This window comes from Acyrthosiphon pisum, chromosome X (genome assembly GCF_005508785.2).
Source record: "Acyrthosiphon pisum isolate AL4f chromosome X, pea_aphid_22Mar2018_4r6ur, whole genome shotgun sequence".
Lineage (NCBI taxonomy): Eukaryota > Metazoa > Arthropoda > Insecta > Hemiptera > Aphididae > Acyrthosiphon > Acyrthosiphon pisum.
In genome coordinates, this window is record NC_042493.1 from 50,082,597 (window position 1) to 50,103,644 (window position 21,048).

At 26.9% G+C, this 21,048-nt stretch overlaps 3 protein-coding genes across 4 annotated transcripts in view; all 3 read right to left on the reverse strand.

Moving 5' to 3' along the window:
* Positions 1-4,727, reverse strand: part of LOC100569669 — an 11,757-nt gene extending 7,030 nt beyond the window's left edge. The window contains exons 1-2 of one of the 2 annotated variants that reach the window (XM_008186483.3): positions 4,450-4,727; positions 7-1,146 (exon numbers count right to left, since the gene is read on the reverse strand). In XM_008186483.3, coding sequence (XP_008184705.1) covers positions 604-1,146; positions 4,450-4,515 — 609 coding nt within the window. In that variant the 5' untranslated portion in view covers positions 4,516-4,727 and the 3' untranslated portion in view covers positions 7-603. Of the gene's footprint in view, positions 1-6; positions 1,147-4,449 lie in introns of those variants that run through there. The other variant, XM_003245584.4, reaches the window with a different exon arrangement.
* Positions 4,728-9,079: 4,352 nt separating this feature from the next.
* Positions 9,080-15,524, reverse strand: LOC100569764 (EF-hand domain-containing protein D2 homolog). The gene is made up of 3 exons (XM_003245585.4): positions 14,900-15,524; positions 14,140-14,287; positions 9,080-9,935 (listed from the first exon to the last, which is right to left on the reverse strand). The coding sequence occupies exons 1-3, from the start codon at positions 14,998-15,000 to the stop codon at positions 9,771-9,773; spliced, it is 414 nt and encodes a 137-aa protein (XP_003245633.1). The 5' UTR covers positions 15,001-15,524; the 3' UTR covers positions 9,080-9,770.
* Positions 15,525-19,838: 4,314 nt separating this feature from the next.
* LOC100166234 overlaps positions 19,839-21,048 on the reverse strand; it is a 567,258-nt gene continuing 566,048 nt past the window's right edge. The window contains exon 14 of the mRNA XM_001952454.5: positions 19,839-20,104. Within this exon, the coding sequence (XP_001952489.2) occupies positions 19,940-20,104 (165 nt within the window). The 3' untranslated portion in view covers positions 19,839-19,939. The remainder of the gene's footprint in view (positions 20,105-21,048) is intronic.

A 21,048-nucleotide genomic window follows, 5' to 3' on the forward strand; every position in this document is an offset into this window, starting at 1 on the left:
TGATAGAAGAACGAGTACCCAAAATTAATTTTGCAGATATCAATGATAAAATCATCTAAGCATATAAAAATCCTTATCTAAATTTTGTATAGAACACTTTGGTTGGTTCACAATTTTGGTGAAGTACTTAATATGTAAGAACGTAAGAAGAGCGTTAAACTAACTTTCGTAGTTTCTCGGAAAAAAATCCAAAATACCATTTTTGTTAGTTGTGATTAGTCAAAAAAAGATATTTATAACATCGAAGTCTTAATAAAACATAGTACTACATGTATAAAAAATTTAAATAGAACTGAATTAAAAGTATGTATATTGGTACCTGTTTTGTAATTTATGACCCGAAGAATGGTGTGATGAATTAATATGACGGTGATTTGTGAATTATGTATGTGCTGAGGAACGAATTTCTCCGATAATAATCAGAAGTGATTAGAGTAGCCCTACAATTTTGTTTTCCAAGTCAAGCACTGAAGTTGAGTAGGTGTGTCGTGCACGAGAAAGACATCTGACGTCTATAACATATTATTGTTACGCATGCGCGTGCAGAGTAGGCCTTTCGATGTTGTTGAATATTACGCGTTAGGTTGGGCACGTGTGACTGTGTTACCCTAGTGGAAAAAACGAGACCGGGCGTTGCTGGTCAGACGCCGTGGTCGCTTGTGCCGGAGCGCCTGTCTCGCCCGTGGCCGGCCGCAGACGGGCGCCGCTCTCATTCAGCTTGTCGTTGAGCGCGGCGAGCGCCTGACTCCGGACCATCGAGTCGTGAGCCACGTTGCTGGCCACCGCGTTCACCGCTACGCCGACCACCTCGTGGACGCCGGACGCGCCGAACCCGATCACTGGGACGTGGGCCAACCGTTCGGCGACCGAGCCGCACGCCGCTCCGCCGGCCTTGAGCAGCTGGACAGTTGCGTTCAGGGCCGCGTCCCACACGTAGTTGACAGACTCGCCCGCCGACAGTAGCATTTTGCCAAAGCTCCATAGCACTTTGTCCGACACCCGGGCCGTGTCCCGTACCAGTGCTGCGGCCGCACGCTGCGCGGCCTCCAGCAGTCGGAACGGTGGCGTCGACGATGTTCCCGGCGGAGGTGGGCCTGGTTCCGTCTCGGGGAATCCCCGTTTTTCCAGTGGCGTAGCGCTGCCGACCTTGATAAAACAGACATATAAAACAAAACCACAGAACAGCACGGAACACGCACGGCATCGCGAACACTATTATAATAAGGACACAACTGCAGCTGGTCGTCCAAGTCGCGGTTTACGTGACGCGTAAATGCATAATAATAATATATGTCGGAACATGTTTTACGATTAAAACGTTAACCTTGCATGGAAATGTCAAGTCTAAATATACCACAGGACACGAGTTTAATTAAATGAAACTTAAAACAAAACAACAACTTTATCGTCAAACAATAATAAACAATTGTAGTGTTAATTACCTAAGTATAATAAAACTCACAAAAAAATTGATGACTATTACGGTTTTTGAGATCTTTTACATTTCTACAACAAGTCTAATAATATACGATTTTCAATATATTATAGTTTTAGTTGTTAAAAGAACGTTTTTAAGATTACATTTTTTTATTATTATTTGTGAAATAATAGATTCAATTTCACCAACATTTTTAAAACCATAACGAATGATTATTCAAATGTTAAGTTAGACGTTAGTTAATATTAACCAGCTACTATTTCAATCGAGTCAAGATAAGTAGATAGCTAAAATTGCATTTATATCAACAAATTGCTTGTAAGTTTTAAGTAGGGAAGAATTGTGGTTTTTTGTCAGTGAAATAAAAAAGACATAACATTTACTTAACATAATCGACATTTGTTACAAATTATAACACATTATAGTATTATACTAATACCTAATGCAAGTTTGAAATAATGTTAAGGGAAGTTAAATGTTAAAAAAAAAAAACTATAAAATGTATTTAATTTCTACCTCAACATTTTTTTTTTTTTTTTTTGAACACAACAAATTATAATTTTATTAAATAACTAATAAGGTAACAAAATGCATTCAAATTGATAGTATATTATATAGATGGATTGAAATATGATTAAAATGTATCATAAAAAAATGTATTATTTCTTAAAAGTCAAGACGACAATAAGTACCTACTTAAAATTAATTAAACTATAAACATTTTTAAATATATAGCTCTATTGTGTTTGAAATATTAAAATATATTTTCAAACTATTGATGTTTTAATCAGAAATTTAACCATCCAGTTTTTTAATGGCTTCTATAAAATTAAATATATGGAGATACTCGATTACTTCACTGAACCTTTTATTATTTATTATAATATCGTTTTGATAAAATCTTCTACAACGTACGTTTTTAGTACCTGCCTGTAACTATAAGGCATTTTATCAAATAAAACAAAAGGGATGGAAAATTAAAATAAAAAAATGTAAAGGGATGACCTCTTCCCGTGTCCAGCCCATATCGAACACTTGCAATTAGTTATCATTAAGATAGTAATATAAAATATGAATAATGTGTTCAATGTATAAAGAAAATTAATGTACATAAATATACAATTCAAAAGTTGCATTATATACAATAAAAAAAGAGAAAAAGTTTTCGAATGGATCGAATGTTTTGAAAATATTTTATACAAACGGTAATATTGGTAAGAATATTTTTAAATATATTTCTGAATCCATTTAATGTTTTAATAATATAATAGGGAAATAAAAAACCACAGAAACACATGAACTCAAACTCTATCTGGTGGTGACAATAATGCTGTTTCATCGTTAGGCAGCCACGGATAGAGCGCTATAGTAAATACAGTTTCAAAAAAATTCAATAGTATAGTCATTTGGTACATATAGTTCGAACAAAATGTGCACTTCACAATAATATTACATGAATGTCCTGTTATATTGTATAATTATATTATAATAATATATGTACTTATTATAATTGTATACTTTGATACAGATTGCAGTTAGGCTCCTATAGTATAGGTAATCTTATCTCAATGAACAAAAAACAAAATCAAAAAATATTGAGATTGGTTGTCGGACTCACAGTTTGAAGAATAATAATAATACAAAGGAATTAGATGATTAAGAATTAGGTCATATTAAATAAGGGGCGTATATCGTTAATAAAATAATATTTTATACTTGAGGGAAAGGTATATAAAATCATAATAGAAAATGGAAAATTATTAAAAATTAAAAAAAAATAATAAGTTGCCATGCGTATAGGGTGAGGATCTTAGATCCATGCCCCTGTAATCTGTATAGTAGTAAAAGAAACAGTAAGTGGTTTCAAGATTACAAGATTCCAAGATATATATTATTATATAACATTCTAGTGATAATAAGCGTTATTTTAATTTTATTTATAAAAAACCACATAAGTAGGTATAGCAGATACAATAAAATATTATGAATTTATAGTTATTATTACATTTACTACAGAACGAGGTTTATTTGGAACATTATATTTTACAATCCATTTATTTGAAACTTATTGATAAAAATAAGTTAGTTTTCTTTTAACTCGTATGTTACAACGACAATTATTATTTCGAAGTAAAGAAATACATTGATATTAAATATAAACAGAATTTTATTTTCATTAGCTTTAATTTATTATTTTTAACACCACTTATTTTGATATAGGCACCTAACAATAAACATTTTATACAATTATATAAATATTCGTAAATAATAAATATTCTTTGATTATTTATCGATTGGTAAAATAATATATTAAGTAATAAATATACTTTTAAATATTATACATATTGAAATCTTTTAAGCCAAGAAGTTATAATTCAATGTTGAGAACATTATAATAATTTCAAAATGTACTGTTAAAACTTAAATATTAAACAACTCTCACATATATCTTTGTTATTAAAATTAAAATGTAGGTAGGTACCTACCTATACAACTTTATGTGGCAAGTCATGAAATGAAGTACATACACTTATACACTTTACTATTGTATTAATGTATTATAATAACTACCTATATATAACTTTTTGTATTAGATTTTACATCAATAGTGTTTTTCTGAAGGAAAAATGAACGTTTGCTGAAGCTGAAAACTAACAATAAGTTTGAAAGTTAATAAGTAGGGAATATAAGAAGTTATAACCATAACATTGGACTCGTAATAAGTGTGATACAATTAAGTTTTGAGATTAAAATAACGCTATTTGAGGGATATTATAAAATGTAATAATACATAGTTGGTATAATAGCATCATTAAAAAATTTAATTTTAATTTAAAAATGGTATTTTATTATACATTTTAAAATATCATAAAATACCTTATAAAAGTTGAGAAAATAAGAATATTGACCCATTAGTATATTACTATGCCATTATAGTATAATTATACTATATTATATTAAGTAAAGTTTCAAGTATTATAATAAATATTATAGATACACGTAATACATACTCGTATGAAGTACGCCACCAACAAGACGATCATTAGAGATCGATTATAACCAACAGGATAATGCATCTGAGTTTGTGATTTTATTTGTATTTTAAGACTTTGGCCACGATAAAGTACAAACTGTCACTGAAGAAAATGTGTTTGAACTAATAGCAAGTTCAGCTATTACGCACTCGGTGACAATAAATATTGGTTTGCTGTTGTCATTTGACTTGTCATAATACCATCAAACACATGTAAAATACTAAGGTACACATAATAATACACTGTATTAATGAACAATCACGATGTATGGCAAATACCATTTGTTCAATTGACGTGTCATAATTAATAATATGCAGCACTTTACATGTGTCCTTGTCACAGTTCTGACATCACACCAAAGTATTGTTAGTAACTATTTTGTTTTTATGTATTTTGAACTTTTATAGGAATGCCAGTATCGGCATATCATATAAACATGTATTTGTTAAAATCAGAAAATATAAATAAGGTTTAAGTAATTTATTTTTATTTAAATTCTACTACTTTTTTCGGAGATTTTATACAAACCATAAATAAATTCTTACTGGATATGAATGTTTAAATGCCAAAACAAAAAAAAAAAAAAATTTAAATATTTGAACATTTATAACGCTAAACATTTATGGCGGGTATTTTTCATCGAGTGCGTGTATTAGATACCTATAAATGTTTAATAAAATTCAAAATCGATCATTAATGAATTTTAAAAGTTGTTTTTAGTTTCCTTATAATATTATTCAAGAAATTTAGAATTATATTTTTCTTCTTTAAACTTCAGGTTTGCAAAATTCAAATAGGTGCAACATCATAAATAGGTTTGGGAACTATATTTCCAATTCATATTGTCTATGATAATTTAATTTTTTTTATGACGTGAAAAAATACGATTTCCGTAAATAACATTAAGCGGAATTTTTTTTCAAATGCAAGCCCTGGTTTTTAGTTAGTTATATCATGTTGATTGTTGAAGTACTGTATTTTATTACGTTATTCTATATAAGAGGCTGTTCAATAGGCTACGACGGTGGACTGGGTTGTCGGAAAGCCTGTAAAATTCCCTGTGGGCCTCTGTTCGTATTTGAGTACCTATAGCATATTTAGCTATATACGAAAAAAGAATGTACCTATCTGTATCCAATATCTATAGACTAATTCAAATTACAATATGATTACTGATGAGGCCTATCAACTATTAACTTACCACAAGGGTTGGAGTAGGTATGTCGTGTTATGATTGTTTGCATTAATACACAATACATAATACAGATTACCGTGAGTTTAAAAATTTGAAATATTAAAAATAACGACGAGTGGTTTATCATTGCAGACCGCAGTTCTTACTAAATGGACAGAATGGATGAACTGTATTGTTATTAATATTATATAATTTTATTATTAATGGGAACTTTGTATTATTTTTGACGAAGACGACAATATTGTTACAATTATAATATTATTACCTAGTGTGTGTGTGTGTGTGTGTACCACATTTCACTTCTAATTGTTTTTTTTTAATTTAAATATGGCCACCTTAACAACAAATATAATAATGAATATAATATGCATGTTGGTATTTAATGATTTTTCATATTATTAGCTTTTATACAAAATCATTGATATTGTAAACATAAAACTACTTTCCTATAAGATATTATTTATATTTCATACCTTTCTTGTTTAAGTTCTAATTTTGTAGCAATCATAATTGAAAAATTAGAAGATCTAATTTAAATTAGAAAATAAAAGTATAATATAAAGGGTACGTTGGAGAATTTTGGATAGAAAAATTAAATGTTAATTTAACTCTTTACTAGTGACGTCTGGTATGACACAACGCTACTCATTCAATTGAGGCTGTAGTGTTGTACTATAAGTTGTCATGTAAAATAAAACAAATTTCTATAGGTACCTAATATTCTATGCACTAGAGTTTTAGGTATACTAACTTATCTCAGTATAAAAAACCGGATAGGTAAAGAATTTAAGTTTGTAAGTTTACTCTAAGGGCAACATTTTTTTTTTTGTAAATTTTCCTTTGATATTAAAATTGAACAAAATTAATTTAATTTTAAGTATTTTATAAATTGTACAGAACTCACTTATGGACATTTAGCTATTAAAAAATATTAATATCAGTATATTATAATATTATTGTATAATATATATATTTTATAGGTCCCCCCCCCAAAAAAAAATACATACTAAGTAAAATTTGGTATTACATGCTGCTTATCAACTTTAATATACACTGATGGTCAATACCACGGTTAATCTACAAAAAAATAGTAGATGGGTAAACACAGCTGATTTTAGCACATGTTAGAACAGTACCTATCTCTGCATTGAGTTTAAACTTAAAAGTTAAAGGTATATTATACTATTACTATAGCCAATATTCAATATACTGTTTCAATTGATAAAAATCAAATAAAAAAAAGAATAATCTGAGCGATATGAGATACTACACGTTACTAGTCAAGTGTTAAGACTTAAGAGTGATGGTGATAAGTGATAGGTGACTGTAACTAAATTAAGGCTACTTGAACTGTGATCGATTTTCAGTCTGCGGCCTACGTGAAACCTTTCAAACACTAACCTTCAAACACGTATTTTAGTGCCGAGAAAATAATTTTCAAATAGAAAAAAAAAATCATATTTTTGTAAATCTAAAAATTGCTAAATTTCATTGAATGCACAAAGTACTATGTTATTTTCATTTTATTCAGCTATGAGAACAATATTTAATACGAATAGCCGAACAAAAATAATACAACAAAAAATACAATATATTATGGTTTGTCAAAAAGGAATTTTATAGTTTGTAATTATCTAATATATTATTCTTCACGTGTACTTTAATTGTTTCCTTTCACACACATCCGTTTCTTTTAATTTTTTCTTCTCTAACAACATTTAATAATTTAGGCACTATTTTTGTTAAAATGTTTGCGTTTTGTTTCTGCCGTAAATTATTTAAATACCAAACATATATTATGACGAGCATTCCCTATTATGTTGGCAACGCGATAGTTTAATTATTTAACAATTAGTTTGTGTTTTGAATACTAAACAATATTCACAATATTTGGTGTGCGTAATCTTCTTACGGAGAATCACTCATAAAGGTGCATTTCGCGTTGGCAGCCTATATAGATTCCGAGCTTTCGCGATCGAATAGTTTAGTAGGTAAATAAATTCAACTAATTGAGATGTGTAAACCAGATTATAAGAGATTATTAGTAAGTGCATACGAGCTCATGAGATTATGAAGGTATGACTCGAAATCCAGTAGGTGATATATATTTAAATCACATTAGGCTCATATTATTAATACCAGCTTGAAATGTACGCGTTTGATTGCCGGATCGCATACTCTACCGATTGTAGTAAAACTCAGCATCGCGTTAAACCTAAAAGTGACCCTAAACGTAAAAACATGGTTAGTGTCACCGACACATATTATTGTTTTACAATATTAGACGGATATATTATGTAGTTTTGTAAAATTTAATTACCTAAAAAAAGTTAACAATAAAAATAATAATAAATCGTAATTTTCGCAGTGATGACGATGACACATATTAATATATTATATATTACCATTATTGATCCTGTGTATTATTAAAAAATAACAATATACATTTCATTCAAATATTTAATCAAATAATTATTGTTTTAATTTCACAAAAATGTTGACTGTCCACGATGATCAAGTATCTGTCAATAACATGTATTCGTATAACTATAATCCATAGGTACGATTTCATGTTCGAGTTTTTTTGGTTTTTATCAATTTGTTCAACCATTAATTTATTTTCAACTTTTTATAATACAACATAAAAATTGGATTTGGTAAAAATTGGGAAACTTTATAAAAAAAGCTTTTAGATCTTTTCTGTCTAATTGCGCTGAAATTACAGAACATACAGACAATATAATTTCATTTTATTGTTTTAAGTTTGAAAACTTCATTAGCGTATCTACATGTATAAATATATTATTAGACTATAATACGTGTATGATGTACCTTTACAGTATTTCACTGAGGAAAATTTAGTACCCACTACTTACAATTAACAGTATAATATTCATACGTTGTAAGTTATCTGCATATTTTGTGTATCTTGTGTATTTTATGTATATGATGATGATAAATGCTAGTTGAATATATTATTATATTATTATACCTACTTATTAATCATTTGTTTTTGAAATATTTCATTGAAACATCGATTTTGGTGATAAAAATATGGTTCAATGGTATTATGCAATCAACTATTTAGGACAAGAATTGTTTCTTCGTGTTCTAGGATAAAATAATATGCTTACGGTGTTTAAGAATCCCGAATGAGTGTAAAATTATTGACATTAATCAATACAAATAGCAATATTTACAAGAAATGAATGAACTAGTTCATAAAGTCATGAAACATTAAATACTTCCGTATTATTGTATTGGTATACAAGGGTACGAGACTTATAAATTTTATTTTATTTATAAAAGCTCCATAATATATTGGAAAATATATTATATTGATGTGATCTGATCGGGATTGTTGTGGACAATGAGATAAAACACATGTTGTAAAAATTATATAAATTATTGTAATTTATATTTCTTATACGTTCATCTTATTCATATTAACACACAGTATTATATAGTTATTTTTTTATTGATGTTAACATTATAAACTATAATTTATAAAAAATAATAATTGATTTAAACAAGAGCGTGAATCGTGTGCTAATAAATTATTTAGTATATAATTTAATATATTTACTCCTCATTTAAAACGAGTTAAAAATGTGTTACAAAAATGTTCGACGTAGGTAACCCTTGTATCTATACCGATGGAGTGTGTCTCGTGGTGTTTGTTACCCAATGGCCATTAAACATAACAGTTTGGCGCTCCCAATACTGCTATAGAATTGGCCACCTGTCTATTGTTTGAAAATTTATCTAATTACGTTAGAAACCTACCTATGTGGAAATTAGTAATTTAACTTTTAAATATTTACATTAATGTTGCGGTCATCTTAAATGTTTAACAAACGAAAAAAAAAATTGAATTTTCTTAATTTCGAGTTCAAGTGAACCAAAAATTACAATCTATATATAATCATGGTATAGTATAACAACTTTGGCTCTCTAAAGTTTAGTAATAAATAGCAATTATACGAGGTAATATTGTTTTAAAATTAATAGGTAAGCAGAAAAAAAGTTAAGCGGGGCAATCACCTGGAGACACTATATTATATGAAGTATTATTTATGTGCAATAATCGCTTGTTGTTCTTTTAATATGACATATTATTCTTATGGTTTGCTTGTGGAGGCAACGGCTGTTTGGCTTCGAAGTATTTTTTGGCACCTTTGACGCCCACGCGGCCCACGTCGATCTCAGGCAGGGCACACAACACTCGGCGGGCCCATTCCACGTTTTTGCGTTGCGTTATCAGAAACTGTAAAAGTTAAATAATAATAATAATAATAATGTAAACAAACACATACACATTTGGAAGATTGAAATTTGATTAGCAGGAAAAACATTGTAAGGTATTGATTTTGGATTAAAGTTTATCTGTTACCCCTTTTTTATTTAAAAACTATAAAATGCATACATTAATGAATTAATCATATTATTATTTTGGGCATTAAAATCTCATAAAACATGATTTTGGTAAATTTGTATATCGTAATATGTGTTCGAGTCTCGTCTAAATGAAATATTTAATGTACACGTTTACCAATGTCTTAAATGGAAATGGTATACATATGGCGATGGTACAAAAGCATATTCGTGCTCGCTGTTTATTGAAATATTGTCAATTGGTTATCATGGAGACAAATAGTATAAATTAAATAACAAACCATACAGACGATAATACAATTTTCTTAGGCGTAAGTGTTTCACGAATCACTCGATTGACAACCAATCCCGGGTGCAGATCGTAAGGAAACAGACTCCATAAAAACAATGTCGAAGTGATCAATAATTTCACACGTCTTTATATTAAACTTACAAGAAACATTTCGGTGCTTAAAGAGAGGTTAATTTATGGCACTTTTAAAATGTTCGGCCAACTTTGAGGATGACGTTTTTCAGAGACTATTATTAGTTTTACCAATTTCGGCATTTGGTAGTGTGATAATAATTTCCGGCCGTGGAAACTATTTAAAATATAATCACGTTGCATACAAAGTATTTCGAAACCCTATAGGACATCAGCCAGCGCGGTCGCGCACTCAACCGTTTACACAAAGCGATTAAAATATTTAATTATAATATTTAATTTAATGCATTAACCTACAAACAATTTTCTTACGCACCCCCATACGGAATTCCGAGAATCCTGAGAGTTTAAAACAGTTTCATATCGTCGGCATCTTTTCCGATTTCCCGTGTCAACATGATAATATATTGCGTTGGTATAACATGCCATCCCAACCCACACGGAAGTAGCGTTTCTGCGTTTTTTCTATAGTCGTGCATTCTAACATAGGTGATTATATATTATTTTGTTGTATCAACTCTGTGAATAGGCTGCAGTATGCTTTCCTTTGTACGGTCTTGTTTTCAACCGAAAATCAGTTTCCATAATATTATCATAATACGAAATAATAATATAATGTAATTTTCGTACTACGTTCTGCATATTATTATTATTTTACTTAGACGCGTGCTGCAAAATTAAATATATGCTGAATTAGGCTGTTTACAAAACACCGACAAATCAAAGTATATAATATTAAAGTATATTTTTTATTATTAATTTAATCAGGTTCAAAATGATATATGTACAATAGAATTTATTATATTATGAACTAAAACACTATTTGTTGAGGTATCATTTCTTTGTAAGTACATAATAATAACCCATAAGTAAAACGTTGTAAAAAATAAATAGATGCGAAATTCGTTGTTTTAGAAAAAAATATGTAGCATTAGTTTATAATTGTAGACATTGTTAATACTCTAAGAAGACAATGAATAACACAATTAGAAAAAAACCATGGTGGTTTCGTAATACGTGGTCTACATAATTCTCATTGTCTAGAGAACAATAATTTCAGTACAAGATAATATTATGATTAACATTATTATTGTAGAAAATAAATCATTTTTTTTTTACTAGAGTAGACAGCATTCTACTGAACTTGAGTAGTTGTGGTTTTGGATAGACTTAAGTTGCAGTTTTTTATATTAATAAAATATGTAGGTGTATTGTTGTTTACGTACCTACTTACTCTTTTTTAAAATGCAATCTGAAATAAAAATTATATTTTTTTGATACGCATTTTTTTTTCAAATCAACAGTAAATATATCTTCATATTGATAATTTGTGACATTTCCATCGTTAAACAATTATTTAAAATAGAAAAAATGTATCTAATTTATACAAAACTCTTTAGGGTTATTAATTTTTGAATTAAAACAAAAAAAGGTGGGTAAGTGGATGTCACTCTGCTGTACAGTAGGTTACAAGTGGGTCACTGTATAATGGATAGTATTAAATTTGAATTCAATGATATAATATCACTGTATAAGAAAAACGATTCTGAGCGGAGACAGTTTGTCAGTCTGGGTATTAGACATACCTATTATAGGTATACTTATCTATAGTATTAAAAAAAAATTGACCTATAATAGGTATTAATAATAAATTCCAAATTAATCATATCACAATGTCAATCAGGTAACGCGTTATACATCAACAACAAACCGTGGTACTATCATAGATATATAATAGTATACTTTAGAAGTTTCAAGTACCCACAAATAATATTATACAATCATTACAATCACAACAAAATAACTAAATATCACTGTAAAAGAAAAACGATTCTGAGCGGAGACGGTATATCAGTCTATGTATTAGACATATAATATATACTTATCTAAGGTATTAAAAAAAAATTGACCTATAATAGGTACCTATAATAAATTCCAAATTAATCATATCATAATATCTATTAGGTACTTATAAGTTATAACGCGTTATACATCAACAAAAAACCGTGGTACAATCATAGATATATAATAGTATACTTTAGAAGTTTCAAGTACCCACAAATAATATTATACAATCACAACAAAATAACTAAAATAGGTAGTTATTCCAGGTTTTTTAATATGTAATTTCGTCCAAATTCAACTTAAAATGACTATGAAAATAAACTGTGCTTACGTATTTTTTAGAATTTTTGGTAACAGAATTAAATATTTAGGAGGAATCTCGTTTTAAATTTTCAATCCTTAGATATAAAAGTTGAACATTTTATACATTTTTAACTACAAAATAATAATCAATTTTAAATTTGATAAATTTTGTCAAAATTTCAACTTCAAATGCTTATAAAAAATAATTGTGCATATGTATTTTTAATATTTTTCAACTGCTATTGTAACAATGTATCAGGAGCCTTGTATTAATTTTTTACACTTTTTGGCCCAATAGATAAAACTTTATTGATATTTATAGAAAAAAAAACTAAAAAAAATTGAAAACTTACAATGTCCGTAAACAGCTCAAAAAGAGTCAAATTATTTTCAAAATGTTATCGTACCTATATAGAAAATGCTAATATAAACAATTCAGTGAAATTTTCAAGTTTTTACAGTCTCTTGGTTTTTAATTACAACAAAATAAGAAAATCGTTACGTAAGAAATCGAGTGAATATCGAAATGTTGTAAAAATATGAATTTGAAACGCTCATAAAAATTTAATTTGAGTTTCTTATGACATTTTTTTTTTGATTATCCTAGGTAGATTATCCTATAAGAAATCTTGTATTACATTTTAAAATCTTAGTTCTAAAAAGAAAAATTTTTACGAATTATTAACTCAAAATAATCTGCTAATTTTCGTGATTTTAACATATTTTGTCAATTTTTGAACTTTAAATGCTAATTAAAAAAAACTGCGACTAAGGATTTTTAATATTTTTCAAATGTCATTGTAACAATATAGTAGGAGCCTTGTATTCAATTTTCAAGTATTTTTACTCAACAAATAAAGGTTTATTGACATTCATAGAAAAAAAAACTAATTAAATTGGAAACTGAAATTGTCCGTAAACAGCTCAAAACAAATCAAAATATTTTGAAAAATCGATTTTGCGTAAAAATTCCCGTTTTTCCTTAATTTCTTTTGTTTTCACGGTGTTTTTGAAAATTACTGGGAATTTTAAATTTTGACCTCCCCAATGCACCAACGATATTCACTTTCCAATCGAACAAGATACTGAAGTTGATAATCGAAGCATTATTTCGACTACTTATCGTGTACACAAACACAAAAATAAAAAATAAAAAATAAATAAATAAATAAATTAATTAATTAAAAAAAAATTAAAAAAAAAAACACACATCATTGTAAAATCAATACATTCATCGTTCCACTTAGAATCTAAAACTTGTATTGCACTAGGTATACATATACGTTACTTAATTCATGGCCTTACTCAAAATCTAAAATTATTCGGAAGGTTATTACTAAAAAAAAAATGTATATTGTAATTTTGATTTCAACTTCTTTTTTTTTTTTTTGTAACATAAATGAAAAATGCATAGCCAAAAATTATATTGTGATAGTACTATCAACTATTTAACAACAAATAGAAAAAAAATGTATAAATATTGAATAAACACAATCACACTGACCTCCCGAAAACTCAGTTTTCCATCACCATCTTCATCTGCGTCTTTGATAAGCCGTACAATCGCTGAGTGAGTCCATGGAACACCACGCACCATCATCATTCCTTTGAGGTCTTCGACATCCAAATATCCATCGTTGTCCGTGTCATATCTAATTATTATTATTATAAAAATTATGCAGCTTCTAAGCACACTTAAGTTTCTAGTATTATAATTATATTACCTAAAATAAATAAAATTGGTTATGAAATAGGTATGATTTATTTAGTTTACGTTAATACGCTGTTATGAGCTATTATTTTGTATTATTAATCGACATGAAATATATATTTTCAAAACATTTTATATATCAAATTATTAAATAATTGCTTAACAACTATTAGGTACTAATAGTAATAGTTATTATTCATTATCTTTATTCATGCTCATATTTTTCTAATGCATTGATTTCTATTCTATTTCAAAGCTATAGTTTAAACTGCTATTTTCAAAAAATTTCAATGAAAACAATATGTATTCAACTATAAGAATATAAGTTTCAGTTGATTAATAGATAACGTCATTACAAATAAAAATATGTAAACATGCACTGTGTAACAGTTTAATTATAACAGAAAAATAAAGTGCAAATATTATGGAGACTATTAATGTAACTATGATAATGTCTATGATAGAATTCCTTTAAATTAACATGCGATAACACTATAGTAATATTAAGAAGTACTAATATCATAATATGATATATTTTTTAAATAAACTTTACCTAGTAAACGTTTTTTCGTAACGTTTTATTAAATTTGGTGATAGTTCTGGAAATTCTTTTAATATATATTGTCTCTCTTTGAATGAAAGATTTGAGAACATTGTTTTATTTAGATTTGAAGCAAAATAATAATCAATACAAAACTGTTCTTGTTTATTTTAATTGAGTGCGTTATAAAAAACCAAATCAGTTTTATAGCAAATGTATAACTTCAAATAGCCGATAGTCGATAATGCGTAATCGATCAATCTGTTACATATTATCACAATAACTGTTTTATGTTTGGACTGTGGTGCTATTTAAATACTATTGATCAAAACTTACCGGAAATTCACGGACATAACCATGACCACGGAAAATCGTCATTAGCTATGATAATCCCATTGAAAATTACGAGCTAAGTTGTCTAATCATGTTGTTTTTTTAATATTGTCCTCGGCCTTGGTGGTGGGTATGCGTTCACGGGGACATCATGCAAAGGTCGGAGATGATTTTTCATTTTTCAGATGCATTACATTAAAAAAAAAATTGTAGAGTAGTAAAATAATATGTTGAATTTGTTTCATGAGTATTCACTATTCAGTATGGTATCTGTTTCATTCTAGTCTTTAGAAAATCTATAAAACCACCTAAAACGTATATTTTTTGTTTATTGACTTACACAATAAAACACATGCATATAACGTTGTAGTTCGTTTCATTTTGTTTCATCCAACTACATCTCAATAGAAAAAAGTTCATTATTGCAAAATGATGGATACAGCACTGAGTGCAAGCTATATCTACTGAATTAAGCCATTATGCACTTTTCCTTAGTAAAATAGTCCCAAGCGTATTCCAATTAAGGTTAACTCTAACTTCTAATTATGAACAACTTAGCTACCTATCCTTAAATATAGGTACATCATTATAAAATTAATTACTTAAGTGTTCAGTATAATTTAGCTCTCATAAAGAAAAAAACCACAAACTTAACAGTGCGTTTTCAAATTTCAATCAGATGGAAAACTGTTGTTTTGAAATTAAAGTAAAAAAAAAAATGAAATAAAATGGAAGTAGGCACCTGTTGAAAATAATACACTCAATGATACTTATTGATATTGAAGAAGGTTTATTCTACCTAAATTTATTTTCAAATTTGAGCTAACTATTATACCTAAAATATGTATTTAATATAAATAACTCATATAAATGGTGTAAAATGTCTGGGCTGAATACCAATTACCTAATAAGTTTCTTTTTCTTTTTGTTTTTTTTTTTTTTAATTTTTGTTTTTGTTTATATTTTGATAAGCAATTTTGTTAAATTAACACAACATTATTAAATAATATCCATAGGAATTCCCAACCACTAGACTGTGGTACAAAAGTGGTCATTACAATTATCCAGTTTCTTTGCATTATTTTTGTCTTATGTCTATTACTTGAGGACAATTTGATCACTGTTTTCCATTGTTGCCATAATTTAGAGATCGAGTACATTTTTCATGCAATGTAACTTATCTTTATTTCAAGACTGACAATAAAAGAAATTTAACTGTATGACACATTTAAAAATAAAAATATTATTAAATTTATTAAATTCAGCCAAAGTTTATTTTTTTGTTTTTATAAAAAGTATACAATCTATACAATAAATATGTGTGAGAAAAGAAAGTAACATTATTGGGATTGCGTGATAGCCAAAGTTAAATAATTTTTAAATGCATTATATTTATTTAGCAATTATTACGGAAAAAAACTATAAATTATTTCTAAGCACAATAATTTTATTTAATATTCATTGATGGTTATATAACTAATAATAAGTATATTATTTTTAATTTTATCATATTCCATTATTAATAGGTAGTTAATAATATTATCTAAAACTCAAAATCAATTTTGTTTGAATTCAATGCTTCATCAATTAAATGATTTATTAACCTAAACTTAGTTAAGAACTTGACAAATGGATTAAAATAGTAAATATAAATACTAAATACTTACTAAAAAGAATTTAAAATATTTTTGAATAGTAGATAATTTCTTAAAAATGAAATATTGTACTTTTTAGTAAAAATATAAATTTTATTATAATTTGAAATAAAAATGAACCTACAATATTGAACAGATAGAAAGTAAGTAATGTATAGTTCTAATCTTCATTGAAAATGTATATTATACTTACCTGTTTCGGAAGAAAAAAATATGGATTAGTAGGAAAATTATGGTTTTAACTGCTATTGATAATTATATTTTTACATATTTTAGATATTAAGTTGTTATCTAATATCGATATATCTATCTATATATCTATATATCTTATAAATATGATATATAGGCAACACTAAATATGTAGGTATTTCAATAGTATCTAATATTTTATAGTTTCTCATTAGACTTATTACTTAGTTATGCTTCAGGCTGAAGCCTTCAGCCAAAGTAAGCGATCAATATCCCGTTCATAGTATGACTCATCAAATCGTAAATACGAAAATAAAAACAAAAACAAGATATGAAGAAAAAATCGTCACATGTATATTTTCGTAAAACAATTTTTTAACGATTGAATAATAATCAAACACAATTTACACACTTACTCAGTAATAATAATTAATTAATTGTAGTAATAATAATAGTTTTAATAATATTAATAACCGTCCTTAGGACAAAACGAACAAATTTTGATCGATATATTTATGTATTTATTATATTATGCATAATTCTAAATAGATATGATAGAAGTATATATTATTATTAAATGTATATTACACATTATATTGTATATAAACACACACGGATAGTATTTGTAAATTAAACTTCGATTGAATACACATTAATTATAATCGAAAGAAAAATAGCATTAAATTCTAAACAGAGTTGGCATCTTATATGTGCGAATACGATTACACTTATTGACTTATATTTAATTATATTATATAAGTAGCGACAACGTGAATAAAACAACTTTTTTTCTAATTATGTAAATATTTTTTTAAATTAATGAACATAGAGCTATTAAAAACTTAAAAAAAGTACTACATAATATTATAATTTAAATGTTAATTATATTATTTATGCGTTGATACTTGATAGTAAAAAGATTATTAACTCTAATATAACACCATAATAATATAGTACAATATAGAACATAATATAAACCGAAAGTCGGGAAAGAAATAAACTAATAAATAATAATATATAATAATAAAGTTTTAATACAAATTAAAAAAAAAAAAAAACTTTAGTAGTAATTATCAACTCAGTTGAAAAACTAAATTCTAAGATGAAACAGTGTTACTATATACCTAGTTAATTAGTAGTTGAACAAAATAGTTTTCATTAAACATTCCCTAAAATACAAATTTAAATTTACTTGATAAAATCCCCTCAAAAAAAATGTTTATTTATATAAACGAATAGTAGTAATTTCTAATGTCTTACAAATTAAATAAATGTTTCTTAGGTAACTAATAAATGATAATAATATATAATAATAAATTGACAAAATAAAAATATAATATTTTACAGATCTAGCTACCTACCTACTCAAAATATAAAATAAAAATTTAAAAATATCGTGTGTGTTTTTAATTTAAAAATGTATTATAATATATCAGTATCATTATTAATATTTTCTTTAGGCATATAATTAAACTATTATACCTATAAATAAATAATTACTACGGGTAACTCGTTATCTTTATTGATACCGATATTTATTATTAAATATTTACATAAAATATAATATTATTTATATCAATAATAATAAAAAGTTTATACACATTTTTTTAAATGTCATACCTTATCTCTCAGTAGACTAACGATGTCGCTGGTACGCGAATCAATGACAGTTTCACTTCAACAATAATTGTTTTCCAGCTTTATAAATACAAACAACAACAATATTATTACCTAGCCATTAATATAATAAATTTAAACACATATAATTTGAAAATCATTTTTTACAAAAATTATAACACTTAACAACTGTCTTCCAGCAAAAAACCAGCGTTATTGGTAATTTGGTAAATTACTCACTATGGATGTTATAATATAGATATTATTATTATACAGTTTTACATGGTTAGATTAAATTTGATAAAATTAAACATTAAAGTGAAGACGCAAGGAATTCGTCTATTCGCCTCACGCTCAACACATGAAATAGTATTATGGAGGACGTTTCCAAGATTGGTACCACGTTTATAACAAAGATGTTTGTATACAAATTTAGGCGGGTATTGGAATCTGTTTTTTTAAAATCTATTTACTTGAAATCATTTTTGAATTACACACTTTTTGATACAGTTCAAAGAAACTAACACGAATTTAACGGAATTATTACGTTATGTCCTAGCTGGGCGTAACACTAAACGCAACCATTATGTATTGAAAAACTCACCACATAATATCATATTTATGTGGTGCGATTTTCGTACTAGATTCGGACATATCATTAATAAATTCGAAGGTCAGAAACATCACATAGTATTTAACGAGACAATATTAAATAAGAAACAGATCATATTAATAATAATAATTTCATTTAGATAATTCCAATTGTCAATAATCATTTCCATGACTCATGATTAAGATATTCCGGTACAAAAAAAATTTCAAAATGTCATGGATTACTTCAAAAGACAATAGAAGAGCATATTATATACTATCAATTAGCCAATTATTATACGAAAAATGAATTTAGTTTAGTTTTTAATGACAAACACTTAGATGCAACATGAGTACAAATATTAGAAACGAACATGGGGAAAATAAACAGAGGAAAAATCTTTGAATAATATACATTTAGGAAGATATTAACAAAATACATTCACAATACAATTAATAATAATAATAATAATAATAATAATAATATTGGGTAATATTAGTAATAATGATAATAATAATAATAATAATAATAATAATAATAATAATATTGGGTAATATTAGTAATAATGATAATAATAATAATAATTAGGACTATAGGACTATGTATTTTATGTATACATTACATAAAATAATATTATCATACGAATACACGTTTGTAATAATATATTTAAACGCAGCTTTCCTGTTGGCTAGACATCAATGGAGTTCGGACCGTAACGATTTCCCGATGATGGTAAGGTGGTAACCGGGATGATACCGCTATGGTTGTCGACATATGTTGTTCAGGCCTATAGCCGTTGTTGCTATAACCAGGTCCAACTGATGTAGCAGGCTGTAATCAACATTAAACAATTTTATATTGATATTGATCTTTAAAAAAAAATCACCTTAAACATTTTTATTACGTATGTGTTTAGTTTTTGAGTACTTTAATTAAAATATATTAAATTTTTTCACTTGTGTAGCAAACATATTAGTTAACTGAAATAACTACATTGCAAAGACTATTATATTATATCTTCCAATAACATTTAAATATTAAATACGATTGAGTAATCGAGTTACAAAAAAATTAATGAATATGAAAAATAATCATTTGTTCAAAATTTAAACAATGGACTTTTGTTTTAGTTAATTTTTATTTCAATACATAATATTATAATTAATATATAAAATATAACTCGTTTATAGGTCAAATATTGTTATGTGGATTACGTTTCTTTTAAACATAATTTTGTAATATCTTATTCAATAATGCGAATTTTCATTAAATTCTATAGTTAATATAGGCATGGAATGTATAATGTTATAAAACCTTGTAGTTTTATATTGTCCTATCTTCAATTCAACTGGGCTCACAATATTTTCATTTACGAATGCTAATAACTAATTAAAATGTATTTTTAATAAAAAAATGTGCGAAGATTTTCAATTTATCAAATTAAATCACATGTTTTCCCTTCACGAAACACTGAATAATGGGAAGCAGAATTGATTTTCTGTGTATAGGTAAAGGATGTGATAATAGATTTGCTATAATCACTTCAGGGGTGTTTCAGGATTTGAGGTAATGTATATCACACAAACTTCTCAGCTAATAGGTACCCGAAATGTTTATCTAACTTAAGTTTTACCAACCAATTATAAACGGTTCTACAGATTTGTGATTAACTAAATGGATAGTGGTATACCCGAAAATGGTTGTTCCAATGAGTATTAAAGATAGTATTAACATTAACCATACATTTGTATCATCAAAGTAATCTATTATATTTT

Bases quoted from the DNA above. Each gene is read 5' to 3' on its own strand.
- LOC100569764 (XM_003245585.4), bottom strand. From the start codon at position 15,000: ATGTTCTCAAATCTTTCATTCAAAGAGAGACAATATATATTAAAAGAA. The intron at 14,288-14,899 runs GTAAAGTTTATT...AATAATAATTAG, and splicing joins TACGAAAAAACGTTTACTAG to ATATGACACGGACAACGATG. The intron at 9,936-14,139 runs GTCAGTGTGATT...TAACTTTTACAG, and splicing joins GAAAACTGAGTTTTCGGGAG to TTTCTGATAACGCAACGCAA.